General features: G+C 41.7%; 1 protein-coding gene across 1 annotated transcript in view; it reads right to left on the bottom strand.

Annotated features, from left to right (window-relative positions):
- Positions 1-7,355, bottom strand: part of LOC117824564 — a gene marked incomplete at its 5' end in the record, with an annotated part of 34,692 nt that extends 27,337 nt beyond the window's left edge. Inside the window, one exon of the mRNA XM_034700097.1 lies at positions 7,217-7,355. Coding sequence (XP_034555988.1) covers positions 7,217-7,355 — 139 coding nt within the window. The remainder of the gene's footprint in view (positions 1-7,216) is intronic.
- Between the last annotated feature and the right edge of the window lie 12,408 nt (positions 7,356-19,763).

Genomic DNA, 19,763 nt, shown 5'->3' with positions numbered 1-19,763 from the left:
CAACCCTCACCCTCCCAACTTCCTAAGGTAGTAGCCCATCTACGACCGTCCTATTACACATACTAAAAAACAGTACAAGTAGACACAGAGCCAACATAAGTATACATACACACAGTTCGATAATTACTGAAATTAATAATGATAAAAATAAATAAATAAATACACAAATAAGAAATTAGAAATTATATTTATAAAATAAAATAATAAAAAAAAAAAGGGGGGGGGGGGGGGGATTCTCTCTACAGCGCCCAACTCTGCTCACGCTGTGTCTCCAGCATCATCAGGAGTGACAGAGATCCTGTCTCTAATAAGGTTTATCAGGGGGCCCCAGGTCTTGTTGAAGGATGTTAGAGACCCTTTCTGTGAGAACCTTAGTTTCTCTAGTTTTAAACAGTTTAAGACATCTTGCAACCATCTATTGTGAGTCGGGGGGGATACAAGTTTCCATTTAAAAAGGATTGAGCGCCTGGCCAGTAAGGTGGTGAAGGCAATGACGTGCTGAAAAGTAGAGGGAACATTTTCCTTCGGTGGGAGACCAAACAGAGCAGTCAGAGGATCCGGTATTAAAGACATTTCAAGAGATTGACCAAGTGTATCAAAAATATTGGACCAGAAATCGGTAAGTTTTGGGCATGTCCTTTCATGATTATATTTGATATAAAAACTCATATGGGACAGCAAACATCACGTTGGAGCTTCACCTTAAAATGTTGCACATGATTGAAAAGATTGTACCGAATGTAAAGGAGGAACATTAATGTTCACTGTGATTATAACTCTGTTAGTAAATGAAGGAATCATAAAACACTCTGTAGAATTCAGAGGTGAACATTTCTTTATTTGCAGACGACACTGTGATCAGATATGATGAAGAGAAGACAAACACTGACTCTCTGAAGACTGAGAAGCATTTCAGTAAAACACACTCTTTCCCCTCTGACACTAGGTAAACTCAGCAACAATGCAAAATACAATCTGACTTAAAGAGTAACTTTAAACAGTGATTAAATGAGGTTATTCTGAACTCTTCATGAATGAAAATACTCAAAAAATCTGCACACCTACAAATGATTGCGTCCAAAGAAAAGAGTTATCAGTTGTTTCCTGAGCTGGAAGTAGAAACTTCAGATTTTCCTGACAAAGTTAAAAACAAATATCATTATATCATTTATATAAAAACTAAACTTTAACATTCGGCCAAAAAAAAAAGCAGTTGATTTGTTCAATTTACATTAATCAAGTCTTTACTAAACACCTTAAACTGAAATCAGGGTTTGTGTTTGTATGTGCAGTAAAAAGCTGTAACAAAGTTTAAGAGCAGTGGACTCATTGGTCTGGTAAATTGAAGGCGTGGAAGATGTTGATCAGTGGAGTCTGACTGAAGCAGAAGGCTCTCCAGCGTTCTCACAGTTCACTGTGTCGTCATCTCCATCATAACGCACCTGTCAAAAACAACCGCAGAGTTCAAACAGAAGAAACAAATGTTGACTTTGAAACCTGAGCAGTCTAATCTCATCTAGAGACTAATACTAACAGTTAGCATCAGCTGTTTCTAATCATCTCCACTGATCTGATGTCCCTCATCATTCAGATCCAGTTTTGATTCAAACACATAGTTCACATGAGGTTTAATTTCCAGCTCCTGTTGGAGCCCCTCCCTGTATCTAAGGGGGTACCACAAGGCTCAATACTAGGTCCAACACTATTCTCTGTTTATATGAATGATATCCCCTGTTTCGCTGGAGATTCAGCCATTCATCTGTACGAGGATGACTCTTTATGCCACTGGCCCCTCCCATGAGGCAGTACGCATGTCATTGCAATCGAGTTTTAACAGTATCCAACAGGCACTCTCCTCCCTACGTCTCATGCTGAACTCCTCGAAGACCAAGATCATCTGGTTCAGTAAAAGGAGCTCTGTGCCAAATTTCACCTCCTCACATAGTAACCCTCAGCGGATCTAACCTCGAGCAGGTCTCTCAATACAAGTAACAGGTCATCTGGGCCTTCAATCTTCCCTCGGTATCACTGGCACCGCCCTCTCCTGGTTCAAATCCTACCTCTCTGACCGCCATCAGTTTATCAGCATCAACAACCTCAAGTCACGCACAGCCCCCCTCTCTCATGGTGTCCCCCAGGGTTCAGTGCTTGGTCCCCTCCTCTTCATCATCTACATGCTCCCTCTTGGTCACATCATACGCCGCCATGGCCTCCATTTCCACTGTTATGCCGACGACATCCAGCTTTACATTTCAACCACATCCATCACCGCTGCTTCCCACACCACCCTCACAAACTGCCTCACTGAAATAAACTCCTGGATGCAAACAAACTTTCTCAAACTCAATTGTAACAAATCCGAAATTCTCATCATAGGCCCAAAATCCCTCACTTCCACCTGCCCAGACTTCTCACTCACTATTGATAAATCCACTGTTTCAGCATCCACCCACATCTGTAACCTTGGTATCATTTTTGATCAGTCACTTAACTTTCAACAACACATTAACAATATTTCAAAAACTGCTTTCTTCCACCTCAAAAACATCGCCCGTCTCCGCCCCTCCCTTTCCTTCACAGCAGCTGAAACTCTCATCCACGCCTTCATCACCTCAAGACTCGATTACTGCAATAGCATCCTCTACGGTACACCCAACACCCTCCTCAACAAATTACAATACATACAAAACTCAGCTGCACGCCTCCTCACTCATACCCGCTCCAGAGACCACATCACCCCAGTCCTCCAGAACCTCCATTGGCTTCCCATCCCCTTCAGAATACAGTACAAGATCCTACTCATCACCTATAAAGCCCTCCGTAACCTAGCTCCCTCCTACTTCACCGACCTTCTGCAGCCATATAATCCCTCCCGCAACCTCCGCTCCACCAACGCCAACCTCCTCACCCCACTCACCAAACCCAAGCACCGAACCTGGGGGGACTGGGCCTTCTCTGTCGCTGCCCCCACCCTCTGGAACTCTCTCCCCCAACACCTCAGATTCTCTCCCTCACTCACCAAATTCAAATCCGGACTCAAAACACACCTTTTTACAAAGGCTTTTAAACTATAATTGATTGATTTTTTTTCTTGTTTTGTTTTATTTTGCTGCCTTGCTTTTCTTTGCTTTTTTGCACTGTTTTCCTTTTGCTTCCTATTGTATAATTGTATTTTCATGTAAAGCGCTTGGAGAACCTTTTAAAGCGCTTTTATAAATAAAATGTATTATTATTATTATTATTATTATCAATAAACTGCAAACTAAGGTCAAATCAAATGCGGTCTTCCTTCCCTCGCTCTGCTAGACTCACCCTGGTTAAAATGACAGTTCTTCCCATGTTGGATTACGGTGACACCATCTACCGTTCTGCTTCCAAATCTACTCTGCAAAAGCTGGACTCTCTCTATCACTCTGCCATACGTTTCAGAACTCACCACTGCACTTTATTCTCCTCTGTAAACTGGGCATCCTTACACACCCGCCGTGAAATACACTGGTACATGCTCATATACAAAACTCTCCTTGGACTGTCACCTCTGTATCAATGTAGCCTGTTACAATCTGCACCTGCAACTTACAACACACATTCAGCCGACCTTATCCTGCTGAAAATCCCTAAAACACACTCAGTCATCGGTCAGTCATCATTTCAGTCTGCTGTGCCCACAGACTGGAACAGTTTACAGAACACTTTAAAACTGGTCCACTGCATCTAAAAACCAGCCTTCAGGAACTCTCTCATGAACTCTCTGAAACACACCTGCACCTGCTTTTAATTCTGGACTCCTGCTGTCTCTGTTCCTTATCGAATCAACCTTGAAATAGTCATCCATGCCTTCGTTTCGTCCCGCCTTGATTATTGTAATTCCTTATATTCTGGAATCAGTCAGTCGGCCTTGTCCCGCCTGCAGCTGGTCCAAAATGCTGCAGCCAGGCTTCTGACTGGTACCAGGAAGAGGGATCACATCAGCCCCGTCTTGGCTTCCCTCCACTGGCTTCCAATTCGCTTCAGAATTGGTTTTTTAAGATTTTGCTTTTTGTTTTTAAAGCTCTGAATGGTCTGGCCCCCCTCCCTATATAACTGACCTCCTGAGCCCTTTCAAAACCTCCAGGCCTCTGAGGTCTTCTGACACGGGTCTCCTGACAGTTCCCCGGTCAAAATATAAACTGAAGGGCGACCATGCTTTTAGTGTAAAAGCCCCCGCATCTTTGGAACAGCCTCCCCTCCTCAATCAGGACCGCCCCCTCTGTTGACTCTTTGAAGACTCGCCTCAAAACACACTTTTATATTTTAGCATTTGAGTCCTCTAGCCCTGAATAGCTTCTCATTTCCAATGCTGTGCTTTCATTGTCGTTTGTTTGTCTCTTTTTAAATGATTGCTTGTTTGGTCTCACATTGTGTTTTTTTTTTATGTATTGTACAGCACTTTGGTCAGCTTCTGCTGTGTTTTTAAATGTGCTTTATAAATAAATTCGATTTGACTTGACTTGATTTATCTGCTCTGTTCTGTCCTGTCATGTTTAAGGGTGACATATCATGCAAAATGGACTTTTTAATGGTTCTCTACCTGAAATATGTGTCCCTGTCTACAAACCCCCGAAGAATGAAAAAAATCAGTTCTGCCCCTGTTCTGATTTCTCCACCTTTCTGTAAATGTGTGTGAAACCAGCCGTTTCAGACTTCCGTGTTTCTGTTACGTAACAACAATATCCGGTCTGTCACGGAGTCAGAGCTCAGAGCTTGTTCAGCCCATAGACTGTATAAAATACAACTCAACCCCTCCTCCGTTTTTCATTCCCTGCACACATGTGTGCTAACAAGGAGCTTAGGAGGGAGGCATGCTAGTTGTAGGCTGTCTTAATAAACACAAAGGTCGGTTTTACTCCCCACGTCTGCAGATTTGAAGATCTAGTGGATGATTTTTATTTACCATGGATAAGTGCTAGCGCTAGTTAGCATAGCTACATAGCTACATGTCGTAGCTGCAGCTGTGTACCAAGACACACGTCGACATACTGACAAATAAAGCAACAAGAAACACTAAATCTGTGACCAATCCTTCAGAAAAGGTCCCGCTGCCTTTCTGGCAGAGGTCGGTTTTACTCCCCACGTCTGCAGATTTGAAGATCTAGTGGATGATGTTTAGTTTTCATGGATAAGTGCTAGCGCTAGTTAGCATAGCCACATAGCTACATGTTGGTAGCTGTGTACCAAGACACACGTCGACATACTGATAAATAAAACAACAAGAAACACTAAATCTGTGACCAATCGTTCAGAAAGGTCCTGCTACAGGCGCCTCTCCGTCAGGATCAGATTCAGAGGGTTGAAGTAACGTGATCTCTGAGCAGCCGTGTATATTCAGCCAACATGTAAACATTAGATCAACGTGCTGGAGAGCCGAGGCACATCCACTTCCTGAGGGGGCGTGGTCAGAGGGAAAACAGAGTGTTCTGATGAGGACTGAAGAAGAGGGCTTTTCAGGCAGACCAAAATCTGATTTCAAAGTGTTTTTTGAGCATCAACTTTAAAGACATGTTTTGGGGACCTCTTAGACCAATATATATTGATGAAAAAAGCGTGATATGTCACCTTTAACTTGTCCTTTAAGTTTTTACTCCTGTGTTTGTTTTTATCATTACTGTTATCCCTGACCCTTTACCCCCCAAAAGGCTGTGGCTTTTGCCAGGTCGTCACTGGAAATTAGAATTTTTTCTTAATGACTTACATGGTTAAAAAAAAGGGTTAATAAATAAAAAAATAAAATAAATAAAAAAAACCTGAGCTTTGATTTCACACTCACAGTGATATCATCAGGAGGTCTCTGGTTCCCTGGAAAATAAAGCACAGAGAAACATTTCAGCTCCAAACAACAGGTTGGTGAAAATCAGTGTGAACTAATGTTGGTCTGAATGTTCTCACCTCGAGCTCTGAAGAGAAGAACAGTGAGCAGAGTGATGAGGACCAGTTCAGCCACACGCAGAGACAACATGATGAAGTCCAGACAAGAACAACCTGAACGGACAGGAAGAAAATGTCTATGAAGAAAAGTATCTGCAAAACTTTAAAGACACAACACATGTCGAGCCATTCTGGTAAGGTTCAACACTTCAATCCAAAATATCACAACAACTGGATTACCACAACATTTTTAAAAGACAATAATAAAAAGTGTTGAGTCTGTACCTCTCACATCTGAAGGTTGGTTTTCAGACGCTGGTGTGGTCTCTGCTGCCGGTCGGTCATGAGTTGGTCTTGGAGCTGTCATTCTTGTTGTTGGTGGTGGTTGTGGTTTCCTGTTGTCTTTGTCCTCGCCTGAATGAACAAACACAACTCACCAAGCTTTAAATCCATCAAATCAACAACATTTTGAGGTAACTGTTCATGTCAGTTGAAGGGACTTCTGCAATGGCAAAATGTGTCTAGATGTATCAGAGGTTATTTTATGGAGCATTTTAAACCAGCCAACCATTTATGAACCAAACAATGAAAACCAGGAAACACAACAACATCAGACAGAGATACAAGCTGTTGTCAGTGTGTGAAAGTCTTTCTGACTGCATGTGTTTGTGAACTGAGAGTTCAGGAACAACAGAAATAAAACACGTTGATAAAAAGAGTTGAGTCTGTACCTTTTCCATCTGAAAGTTTGTTTTCAGACGCTGGTGTGGTCTCTGCTGTCAGTCCGTCGCCTGAATGAACAAACACAACTCACCAAGCTTTAAATCCATCAAATCAACAACATTTTGAGGTAACTGTTCATGTCAGTTAAAGTGACTTTAAACAGATCAAGATATTCTCACCTGGTTTCTCACCTGAGGGCTGAAGGCTGAAGGGAAACAGCTGCACTTTGTTACCTGCAGTCACTTCACACTGCAGTGAGTCATGTCTTGATTTGTACATGTGGTGATCAGACTGAAAGGTCACATCAGTGAAGCAGAAACGCTGTGATATCACCTCACTTTGATTCACATCTCTACCCTCAAACAGCCACTTCACTCCGAGTGAACACTGTCCAGATGTCCTCACAAAGCAGCGTAATGTAACCTGTTCACCGTCCTTTGTTTCAGTCACTGGTGAAGATGGAGATATTGTCAGAGAGACAAAAAGAGTCAAATGAAGTTGAGCACTGTGATCATAATTATTGTAATGTTTCAGTATACTGTTTGAACGAGACAGTTTGAGCTGAAAACATGACGACAGAAATACTCACTGCTCAGAAGAGACAGATCAACAACAGCTTCAGGTTCTGGTGTTCCTCCTGGTGGGTACAGACGACAGACATATTGTCCAACATCCTCCTCTGTGACCTTCTTTATAACCAGAGAACAGTCCTCTGTAACGCTCAGTCTGACTGATTTAGCTCCAAGGTTTTCTCTGATCCTCCAATTTCTAACCAGTACTAATGATGGTGATTTTGATGGATCACTGAAGATCCATTCATTACTCTCACAGGGACGGTGACTCTCACAAGACAAAGTGACGTCCTCTCCAGCTCTGACAGTTTTAACTTCAGCTGCTGCTGCTGAGAGAATGAGAAACAAATGATGAAAATTAAAGTGAAATGTAAAAATTCTGTTATGTTCACAGTCAGTGTGATATGAATTCTTCATCCTGGATTTACGAGAGCTCATGAACTCATGGTGTTAGAGACAAACAACAGATTGACAAAGTAAGTTACAAAGCACCTTCAATGATGATGTGATATAAATATTCTCACCTGTGAACTGAAGCAGTGCTGTTAGAAATAAAGAGATCTGAATCCATTTGAACTCCATGATCCTGATCCTCCGTCTCTCTTCTTCTCCGTCTCTCTTCTTCTCACACTAATAACTGTCTGAGTTCATGAATGTGTCCTTATTTAGAGAGAAGCTGAACCTACTTCCTCCCTATGATGTAATTTCCATCAAGTCTTCCTTACGTCTGAGAATTCATCAAGTTAAACTATTAATGTCTCAGGTGTGAAAGATTAATAAAGATAAGAAAATAGCATGATGGTCTTGTTAAAAACAAGTTTCTATGAGTCACATTAAAGGGGCGGAGTTAGACACGGATGACCAATTATAGATATGAACATGTTTTCTGTAAGCACATTCGTTGCTCTGCTGTATTCTTGTGACGTGTATGACAGTCTAAGATGATTATAGGTAAGGGGGTGTGGGTAGGAGATGAGATAAGGGACACTATTTCAAGCTATACCTGGAAATAGAATCCTCAAAATTGTGTCAGGTTAGTTTGTCCTCCTCCGCAGTTGTTGACGGACTTGTTCACGAACAAGACCATTCCCTTGTAGGTTATATTTGTAACAAGACCCGATGTAGTACGTAACGAACACCAAATCATTGAACATCAAAAACAAAACCACGCCATAGTACATTTTTAAGAATTTCAAGTTAAAGGGACGATGTAAGGGGGATGATTAGGGAGCAAGTTAAGAGGGATGGGTAGGGGTCAAGGTAAAGGAGGATGGTTGGGATTGAGGAAACGAGGGATGAGTAAGTGTTGAGGTAAGGAAGGATGGGTAGGGGTTGAGTTAAAGGGGGGAAGAGTAGGGGTCAAGGTATGGAAGGATGAGTACGGGTCGAGGAATAGAAAGATGTGTATGGATCGAGGTAAAGGGGGGGTGATTAGGGGTTTAGGTATGATGGATGGGTAGGGGTCAAAGTAAAGGGGGGTTGAGTAGGGGTCGAGGTAAAGGTGGTGGGTAGGGTTTGAGGTAAAGGGGGATGGGTAGGGGTCGAGGTAAAGGAGGGATGACAAGGGGTTGAGTTGAAGGGGGGATGAGTAGGGGTCGAGGTAAGGGGGATAGGTAGGGTTCAATGTAAAGGGGGGTTGAGTAGGGGTCGAGCTATGGGAGGATGAGTAAGGGTCGGGATACAGAGGATGAGTAGGGTTCAAGGTAAAGGGGAGATGGGTAGAGGACAAGGTAAAGGGGGGATGAGTAGGGGTCGAGGTAAGGGGGATAGGTAGGGTTCGATGTAAAGGGGGGTTGAGTAGGGGTCGAGGTAAGGGGGATAGGTAGGGTTCGATGTAAAGGGGGGTTGAGTAGGGGTCGAGCTATGGGAGGATGAGTAAGGGTCGAGGAATAGAGGGATGAGTAGAGGTGGAGGTAAGGGGGGATGGATAGGGGTTGAGGTATGAGGATGGGTAGGGGTCATGGCAAAGGGGGGATGAGTAAGGGTCAGGATACAGAGGATGAGTAGGGTTCGAGGTAAGAGGGATGGGTAGGGGTTGAGGTAAAGGGGGGTTGAGTAGGGGTCAAGCTATGGAAGGATGAATAGGGGTCGAGGAATAGAGGGATGAGTAGGGGCCCGCGTAAGGGGGGATGGATAGGGGTCGAGGCAAAGGGGGGATGAATAGGGGTCGAGGAAGTAGGGTTTGAGGTAAAGGGGGGATGAGTAGCCCACCCATCCCACCTTACCTCGACCCCTACTTATCCTACCTGACTCCAAATCCTACCCTTCCCCCTTACCTCTCTTAACCTCTTTGTAATCATCTTAAACTGTCATACACGTCACAAGAATACAGCAGAGCAACAAATGTGCTGGCAGAAAACTTGTTCATATCTATAATTGGTCATCCGTTGCTAACTCCGCCTCTTTAATGTGACTAAGAGAAACTTGTTTTTATTAAAAAGACCATCACGCTATTTTCTTATCTTTAATCTTTCACACCTGAGACATTAATAGTTTTAACAATCTCGAAAGTGACGACTTGAGGAAATTACGTCATAAGAAGTAGATTCAGCCTCTCTCTAAATAAGGACACGTTCATGAACTCAGACAGTTATTAGTGAGAGAAGAAGAGAGAGGAGAAGAAGAGAGGTGGAGGATCAGGATCATGGAGTTCAGATGGATCCAGATCTCTTTATTTCTAACAGCACTGCTTCAGTTCACAGGTGAGAATATTTATATCACATCATCATCATTGAAGGTGCTTTGTAACTTACTTTGTCAATCTGTTGTTTGTCTCTAACACCATGAGTTCATGAGCTCTCGTAAATCCAGGATGAAGAATTCATATCACACTGACTGTGAACTTAACAGAATTTTAACATTTCACTTTAATTTTCATCATTTGTTTCTCATTCTCTCAGCAGCAGCAGTTGAAGTTAAAACTGTCAGAGTTGGAGAGGACGTCACTTTGCCTTGTGAGAGTCACCGTCCCTGTGAGAGAAATGAATGGATCTTCAGTGATCCGTCTGAATCACCATCAGTACTGCTGGTTAGAGAAAGAAATATCAGAGAAAACCTTGGAGCTAAATCAGTCAGACTGAGCGTTACAGAGGACTGTTCTCTGGTGATAAAGAAGGTCACAGAGGAGGATGTTGGTCGTTATGTCTGTCTTCAGTTCACACCAGGAGGAACACCAGAACCTGGTGCTGGTGTTGATCTGTCTCTTCTGAACAGTGAGTATTTTTATCGTCATGTTTTCAGCTCAAACTGTCTCGTTCAAACAGTATACTAAAACATTACAATAATTATGATCACAGTGCTCAACTTCATTTGACTCTTTTTGTCTCTCTGACAATATCTCCATCTTCACCAGTGACTGAAATAAAGAATCAAGGTGATCAGGTGACATTACGCTGCTCTGTGATGACATCTGGACATCGACCATGTAAAGTGAAGTGGCTGTTTGAGGGTAGAGATAAGGATGTACGTTATCAAAGTGTGAGGACATCACAGTGTCTCTGCTACTCTGATGTGACCTTTCAGTCTGATCACCGCGTGTACAAATCAAGATATGACTCACTGCAGTGTGAAGTGACTGCAGGTAAAAAAGAGCTGTGGTTTCCCTTCAGCCTTCAGCCCTCAGGTGAGAAACCAGGTGAGAATATCTTGATCTGTTTAAACGGTAACTAAACCCCCACAGCACTTTTAAAGGTGACATATCATGCAAAATCGACTTTTTAATGGTTCTCTACCTGAAATATGTGTCCCTGTCTACAAACCCCCCGAGAATGAAAAAAATCCATTCTGCCCCTGTTCTGATTTCTCCACCTTTCTGTAAATGTGTGCTGAAACCAGCCGTTTCAGACTCTCGTGTTTTTGTTACGTAACAACAATATCCGGTGTGTCACGGAGTCAGAGCTCGGAGCTTGTTCAGCCCATATACTGTATAAAATACAACTCAACCCCTCCTCCGTTTTTCATTCACTGCACACATGTGTGCTAACAAGGAGCTTAGGAGGGAGGCATGCTAGTTGTAGGCTGTCTTAATAAACACAAAGGTCGGTTTTACTCCCCACGTCTGCAGATTTGAAGATCTAGTGGATGATTTTTATTTATCATGGATAAGTGCTAGCGCTAGTTAGCATAGCCACATAGCTACATGTTCGTAGCTGTGTACCAAGACACACGTCGACATACTGATAAATAAAACAACAAGAAACACTAAATCTGTGACCAATCCTTCAGAAAGGTCCTGCTGCAGGCGCCTCTCCGTCAGGATCAGATTCTGGATCAGATTCAGAGGGTTGAAGTAACGTGATCTCTGAGCAGCCGTGTATATTCAGCCAACATGTAAACATTAGATCCACGTGCTGACCCACTTCCTGAGGGGGCGTGGTCAGAGAGAAAACAGAGTGTTCTGAGGAGGACTGAAGAAGAGGGGTTCTTCAGGCAGACCAAAATCTGATTTCAAAGTGTTTTTTTGAGCATAAACTTTAAAGACATGTTTTGGGGACCTCTTAGACCAATATATGTTGATGAAAAAAGCCTGATATGTCACCTTTAACTGAACTCTTATTTATAGAGTATTAAGTAGTGTTGTTAATCAATGTGGGTCTTGATCCCAGCAGTCGAGTATAAATTATTTAATGTGTTAAAAATGTGCGTAGAGACTGCCACCTTCAGGTTGAAACCCAGCAACTGCAACTGCAACACCGTGCACGGTGACGTATTCGGGGCACGCGTTCGTCATCGGACTCCAGAAAGTAAAGTAGGGGGAGTGAAGTGGACTAGGAGAACAGCACAGCCTGATAGTGACTGTGACTTTAATGGTTGGATCATTCTGTTAGCATGGATTCATTTAGTGCATATTTGAGGGTTGCTAGTTTCCAGACTTTAGATAGTTGGTTAGCAGTTTCAGTAGCTTGGTTGTTAAATGTTTCCAGTGTAAGCTAGATGATAACTTTAGCAGCAGGTTGTGTATCCAGTATGGTCTAGCAGTGTTACTTCCCCCGCTGTGAAAGATTGACACAGTTTTATCAATAGTCAAGAATATTTAGGACTTCCGGAAAGATTCTGGGCTTGAGCTGTTAGCCCCGCTCTGCTGATATCTGTGTGTGTGTGGCATGAAGGAGTGAGTGGGCATGTCTTGAAGTTCTAAGGGCATTTTTTGAAATTCCTCGGTAGATGCAGTTCATGGAAACTCCGGGGTTTAGTTACCCTTTAAAGTCACTTTAAAGCTGCTGTTGGCAGGAATGGTGTTAAAAAAAACTGTACTATTTTTCTTCTGGGTTTGGAGAAAATGTCATGATACCCATCGGTAATCATCTGTAAGTGAAGTAATTTGAGATTATGGCGAAATCTCTGTGTTTTCCAATGCCTTTGTATCAAGCAATGTTATTATTCCTCTTGATCCCGTTATCACGGACCAATCAGAGCTATTCCCAAACCCTCTGTCCTAATTGGTCGAGTGGCGTCCCCATTAAGTCGCCCTGATTAGCTGGGAAGCCACTACTTCCTCATAGAACGCGCACAACAATCTTTTGTGGGCGGGGTCATGACAGCAGAGAGGGGAGGGGTAGTGTTAACATTCAAAATCTCTCTCAGAACTGATGTTTATATCACGACTACCAACAGCAGCTTTAACTGACACGAACAGTTACCTCAAAATGTTGTTGATTTGATGGATTTAAAGCTTGGTGAGTTTTGTTTGTTCATTCAGGTGAGGCCAACGACAACAGGAAACCACCAACAACAACAACACCAAGAACAACAACAACAACAACACCAACGAAGAAGTCAACAGCAGCTCCAAGACCAACTGAAGACGGACTGACAGCAGAGACCACACCAGCGTCTGGAAACCAACCTTCAGTTGGAAAAGGTACAGACTCAACTCTTTGTCTTTGTTCCTCTCTCTCCCTCTCTCTGTTTGATTCATGTTGGAGAGATTGAGGACAGAAATCTGCTCCAGAACACTTCTAATGTTCTCCTCATCCTTCCAGGTCAGCCGTGGTTGTACGTCACCGTGCCTGTGGTGCTTTTAACGGCGCTTCTTGTCGTCGTTGTGATCGCCATCAGACGCAAGAGAACCAAAGGTGAGAGCACACATGAATCTTTTATCATCAAGCTTTTATTTCCTGATTTGAAGCTGAAGCTCCGCCTCTTTTTTTCCCCTGTCTTTTCAGGGAACGAAACTCAGAGGAACGACGACGCTGTGAGTTGAAAAACTGCTTTATTTAACATTTTGATTCTCTAGCTGAGAAAAGATGAGATGAACTGTGTGGTGTTAAAACTCAGCGGCTTCAGGAGCTCATAGCTCAGCTTAGCTCAGCTCATCATCAACATTAGATTCACCCTCTGTACTGATGAGAGGATTTCATCAGCTCCTCTCTGATGTCATCAAACTTTACATGACTGCACTCATCCAGAGACTGTTCATCCGTGTTGCACTTGAACGCATCTCAAGTTTGAATGATTCAACAGTCAGAGCCGTGTCCAGAGAGGCGGGATGGACACCACTAAAATCTGATTGGCTGTCCCAAAGTGCTAAACTGTGATTGGCTGTTTGCCTTGTCAGAGGCGGGAAAGCTATGAATAAGCATCAGTGCTACAGGCGTGAATGTCATCATCTCCTGAGAATAGTGTGGTGAGCAGCAGAGTGTGTACAGTCTGCAGAGTGTGAGAACAAACAAAAAGAGAAGTGAGATGAAGAAACTTGACCACACCTGAAACATATCACACAGCGGTGTGTGAAACCAGAAGTCAGAGATCAACCTACCATCAAAGATGACCTCACAACATTTCAGAGATCATTCAAAGTTTCTGTTCCTTAAAGCAGAGAAGTGTTGAGATAAGAAGGAGGGAAACCACACGTGTTGCTCTCGTCTTCACTCGTCTGTATTGAGTGAGGAAGCAGAGCGCGCTCCCCCTACTAGATCTCTGAGGCATTACCAACAGATCACAGAGCAATCAAACTCAAATACACAGATCTAAATAACCATCCAGGTTCTTCTCTCTTTTATTACTGACTGTGAAACCTCACAAACAACTACAAGTGCACATTATCAACAGAGAATTACTCCATGAAAGACACACTGTAAACGATGCATTCAGGGTGAATGACATGAAATAGATTAGTCTGGTCTGACACATCAACCTGTCTCACTACAACATGACAGAAGTCAGAGAGTTTAAAATGTTGCTTCTGATGAAAAGTGAAGTTATTCTAAATGTTTGTGAGCAGCTGTTTTGTTGTTTGTTGTCTTCTGTGCAGACGGATCCTGAAGAGGGAGTTTCCTACGCTTCTATCAGATACGCCAAGAAGGAGAAGAGGAAAGCTCAGGTGAGCTCTGTAAAAGTGATGTGACATGGCTGATTTATGTCCTTCAAACTTCCTCAGTGCACCTCAAAAAGAAAATATCAGAGTCAGAAAATCTGTGGAGGAGTTTGAAGTCAGACGCAGCAAAGGGGTCATTTAAAGTCCCTTAATTCAGACCTTCTTTTTCAGGCTCGGGGTAAAGCAGATGATGAGGATGGAGCAGTGACCTACGCCACTGTGAAAGCCTCTTCTTCCTCCTCTCCTGCTGCTGATCCCAGCAGCCTCTATGCCACCATCAACAAAAAGAAGAGTCCAAAGTGAAGCCACAGCTCCTTCATACTGAGACCTGATCCTGCAGGATGCTGTTGTTGGTTCTTTCAGGATGACGTGCTGCAGGAAGCCTTGATGTCCAGAAGGCTGGTTGTAGGTTCACCAGCAGCACAACAGTCCAGTATTATCTGAGCTTATGAGCTTCATATACCATCATATTTGCAGGTATTTAAATGTACGCGTGTTCAGCTGTATTCCTCGTGTGTTCGTTTGTCTTCTTTCTTTGTGGTTTGATCTGCAGTCGTTTGAACATCGAGACCTCTGCTCAGTTTATTCTGTGTTTTCTAGGATGTAAAGAAAGCTTCCCCTCACTGTAAGAAATGTAGACTTCATTAACAAGAACAAGTAGATAAAGATGTCTCCCTCAGAAGATCTGGTGTAGAGAGACAGGATGGTTGAGTTGTTGAGTTTGATGAGATGAATGAGAGATTCTACCTGTTCTTAAATCAGAGGAGGAGATACTTTGACTTTATTACTTTGAAGTTTGAATCCCTTTCAGTTTGTCTGATTTAGCCGGGAGTTCAGGTGGAAACTATGTGTTCCAGTTGAAGCTGACCTATTTGTTAACATTTGGGTCTGAGAATGTATCTTAAGGCAGCTGAGTCAGTTTGATATCATGTAGATGTGTTTCTGTAAATTATGTAACATGTTTATGTTTTGACTTCCATGTCATTAAGAGGTGACGTGATTTGAGCCAGTAAGTTTTAATACAGAGGAAAGTGTGTTCATGATTACTCCTGGATATGATATGTTAACGGTGTGATAAAGGGATGCATGATATGAACGTGGTTAGGGTGAGGTGAGTGTCAGATTTAAAGCAAGCGGCAACCTCCGGTCTTAAAATATGAAGCCCATGTGGAAGTTCTAAAAACTGCAGTTCATCGAGCGTCCACTAGAGGCTGGATGCAGAAACACCAGAAACCACATACACACCCATTAAAGAAGACGATCTTAACAGCAGAAATAAACATGTTTACAGCCTGGTTCAAAAAAACAGTTTAGGTCTGAATAGTTAATTTCTCTCTCACACATTGTACCGGGTTGAATTTTTTATAATGAGGTATTTTTGAAGATATTAAACTCATGAGTTTTGCCCAAATAAGGGCATGCCTTGATTGACAGGCTGGCACCCTGTAGCTGTTAGTATAGAGGCTAAAAGCCCGCCTCTTTACCTCACACTAACACAACAGAAGTTAGGTTGAGTTCAGCATTTCCAATATGGCACCCGTTTACGATCGTCTTCAAAACAGTGCTTCAGAAACAGATGTGTGACATCACGTATTATACAGTCTATGATTTAAAGTGACACTCCGCTTCGTTTGATGACTCAGCAGTTGAAAATGATGCAGGGGGCTTACGTGGGCCAACGCATGTCACACACGCAATCACTGTCTGTCAGAACCAGTCGCTATGAAGGAGCTATAAATGTTTTAGTTTCATGGTGAGACATCAAAGTTTGAGGCGTCACCAGAGACCACGACCTTCAACAACAGGTCACAGTCTGACCAGTGATGCTTCATGAGGGTGTGAAGGCCTCTTTTGAGCACATTTGAAAAACAAATCTTATAAATAGAAGGAGCTATACATCACAAAGAAAACACTTGATTTCCTTTTGCCAGTAGGGGGCGCTATAAGATATAGGTGAATATTAGCATACACATGCATTCAGACTGGCACACTTATCATGCATGACCAATTTGGTCCTGATCTAACACTGTATGTAAGAGTTATTAAGGTTTAACGTTTTTGGCAGATTGCCAAGATGAACTCAAAAATTTCCTAAAAAGATGGCCGACTTCCTGTTGGGATTTCAACATGACGTAAAGAGGCTTTTTTGTAGGTTTTGGCCTGATAGATATGGTAAAAAAAACTTCATGCATGTAGGTTGAACCGTGTTGAGGGGCTGGCCTTTTGAAATGTGAAAAATTGAAGCTGGCGCTATTGAGGCATTTTTGGGACTTTTTGCACGGGACCAAAAGAATATCACATTTTTCACCAGGCCTGATGAGTGTGTCAAGTTTGGTGAGTTTTGGGGCATGTTGAAGGCTCCAAACAGGCAATTCATTGTGCAGGTAGAAAGTCAACAGGGTTCCAATAGGGCCTTCACCGACCATTCAAATTTTCTTGTTTATCAAACGGACATACTGTATATCATGCATCCCTGTTATCATACTTTATTTATTTTATCCGCCTTAATTCTCAGTTTGTCTGACTTTTGTAATTAAACTTGTCTGAGTGTTGGTCTGATACAACCTGAGAAATATTTGTGATGAAATAATCTTTTTGTTTGAAACCTTTTAAAGAGAATGTATCATTAAAAAGCTAAGTAGCATTTTGTACTTATATGGATGTGTTTCTCAATAAAGTTTATATAATATAAGCTGATTATTGTAACACTCGTATAATTTGTTTTACAACATCATAAGAGCAAATAAAACACTTGTGTTGAGGAACATGTTAAAGAATTAAAACCCTAGTGTGTCTCTAAGAAATACTTCTTCTCATCTCAACATAAAGGAAATATGAAGCTGCTTTGCTCTAATGAGAACAGAGAAGCCAAATTCCACCCGATCCATCGATTCTTCATTTGCAGATGACACTGTAGTCAGATATGATGAAGAGAATTAGATTATTTGTGAAGTAAAAAGCTGTAAGAAAGATTAAAGTCCCTGGAAATGTAAATGGAATATTTAAAATTCACATAGAATATCAAAATGTAATGTGTAATCAAGCTTCAAGTGACTCAGTGTCTCATTTCTGATTGGTTGGATATTTATTACGTAATAAATATCAGGTTAAAACCAGCCCCCTTAAAACCCAGTGTGAAAACATGTTAAAAAAACGTAATTGAACATATTTATAAAATGGATCAAAGTTGAGTTCTAATATTTTTACATAGTTTTTAGTATTTACATATGGTCTGAAATATAGGTAGAACATTTTTGTTGATTAGGGTTCCCAAGGCCTTTAAGGGCTGAGGACTCATTAGTCGGGTCAATTGAAGTCATGTAACATGTTGATCAGTGGAGTCTGACTGATGCAACACATTTATCTAAACCAACAATCTTTGTACATTCAGCTTCCTCTGTGCGCTTCTCAGAAGTGCAAAACATCTCCGTCACTGAGTTAAGAAAGAACTGCACACAGTGACTGACTCAGGTCGTACATTAGCTCAGTTGAAATACTAACTAGTGATTGTAGTGTAGTGTATTTTCCTTTATTCTCATTCTCCTCTCCCTCTCCTCTCACTCGCCTCTCCCTCTCCTCTCACACACACAGTAGTGTGAGTATCATCTTACGCCTTCAGGCTTGTGTAAGCATTGGAGAGGCCAAATGTGGCCATTGCAAGATAAAGGGATGTAAATCTCTCTAGTTAGTGACTGGGGAAGCAGCTGGTACCTTCTCACGTCTCCAATGGTACACTGGCAGGTCCCTGTCAGCAGTTTTGCAAGGGCAACCCCTCTCCCTACCAAGATGCAGAGAGATGGGTCCATGGACCCATTAACTGTTTCAACAGCAATGGCTGAGGTCCCTACGTAGGAGGGTCACCGCACTCTGGTTATTTACTATGATATAACAGGATCTCTATCAAACGTTTTTAAAGTTTCTGGTTAAAATGAATGTCCTGATTTCCTGGCAGCATATTCTGAGTTTAAGGAATATGTTCATGAAAGTTTTTGAAGCATGACTTTAGTTTTTTTTTTTCAAACAACATTTATACCAGTGATGAGTGTTTTCCATTTAAACCCAGTCAGATATAAGGTCCTTAATCAGACTTCATTTTCACTGTGATTTTAACTTTGTTTGTCAACCTAGGAATCATTAAACACTCTGTAGAATCAAGAGGTGAGTATTTCTTTATTTGCAGACGACACTGTTGTCAGATATGATGAAGAGAATTAGATGTGTTTATTTGTGAAGTAAAAAGCTGTAAGAAAGATTAAAGGCCCTGGAAACGTAAATGGAAAATTTGAAATTCACATAGAATATCAAAGTGTAATGTGTAATCAAGCTTCAACAAAAATCTGAGTAAAAATAAACATCCACAACGCTGAAAAAACTCTGTTCAAAAACAGCTTGTTTTCCAGGTCAGAGCATTTCTCAGGACTGTGTGTGGGCGTGGCCTAACTCTTTGATTGACAGGTCAAGAGAGAGTTCACAGCCTGCATGTTTGAGCTTGCAAATTTTGTAACACACAATTTTCTTTTTAATTTTAATTATGATAATAAATTAGCGAGGCATTTTTTGGAAATGTAATTTTCCTTTTCATTCTAATTGTGTACAATAATTAGCATTTTTGAAGATTAGAATTAAAATGCAAATAGGATTATTGAATATTAATTATATTTATAAGTCAAATAATGCACTCATATTCGGAAAATTAAAAAGTAATTCTGTTAATGCAATATAATTTTCAAATTTGCTTTAGCATTTTAATTTTGGTGCTTATTTGCTTCCATAATCAGATCAGTGGAGATGATTAGAAACAGCTGATGCTAACTGTTAGTGTTAGTCTCTAGATGAGATTAGACTGCTCAGGTTTCAAAGTCAACATTTGTTTCTTCTGTTTGAACTCTGCTGTTGTTTTTGACAGGTGCGTTATGATGGAGATGACGACACAGTGAACTATGAGAACGCTTTTTTTTAGCCGAATGTTAAAGTTTAGTTTTTATATGATATCTGTTTTTAACTTTGTAAGGAAGGTGGGCGGAGCTTCGCTGCACCTGGGAGTACCTGGCCAGTCTACTTGGTTTATATAAACTCAGGCTGTCAACTCATTCTCATCCCCGCAGTGACTCTCAACGTGGCAGCATGCTTCTGGTTAGTTGGCCTTGGGCGTCTTAGTAGTTTATTTTCTCAGCATACAACATGATACACATATTTCCTGCTCACCCAAAAAAACTACACACTGATTTACTGACACACACACCTCATCT

This window comes from Notolabrus celidotus, chromosome 13, assembly GCF_009762535.1.
Source record: "Notolabrus celidotus isolate fNotCel1 chromosome 13, fNotCel1.pri, whole genome shotgun sequence".
Lineage (NCBI taxonomy): Eukaryota > Metazoa > Chordata > Actinopteri > Labriformes > Labridae > Notolabrus > Notolabrus celidotus.
The sequence above is the reverse complement of the archived record's forward strand: the minus strand, read 5'-3'. Positions and strand labels throughout refer to the sequence as shown.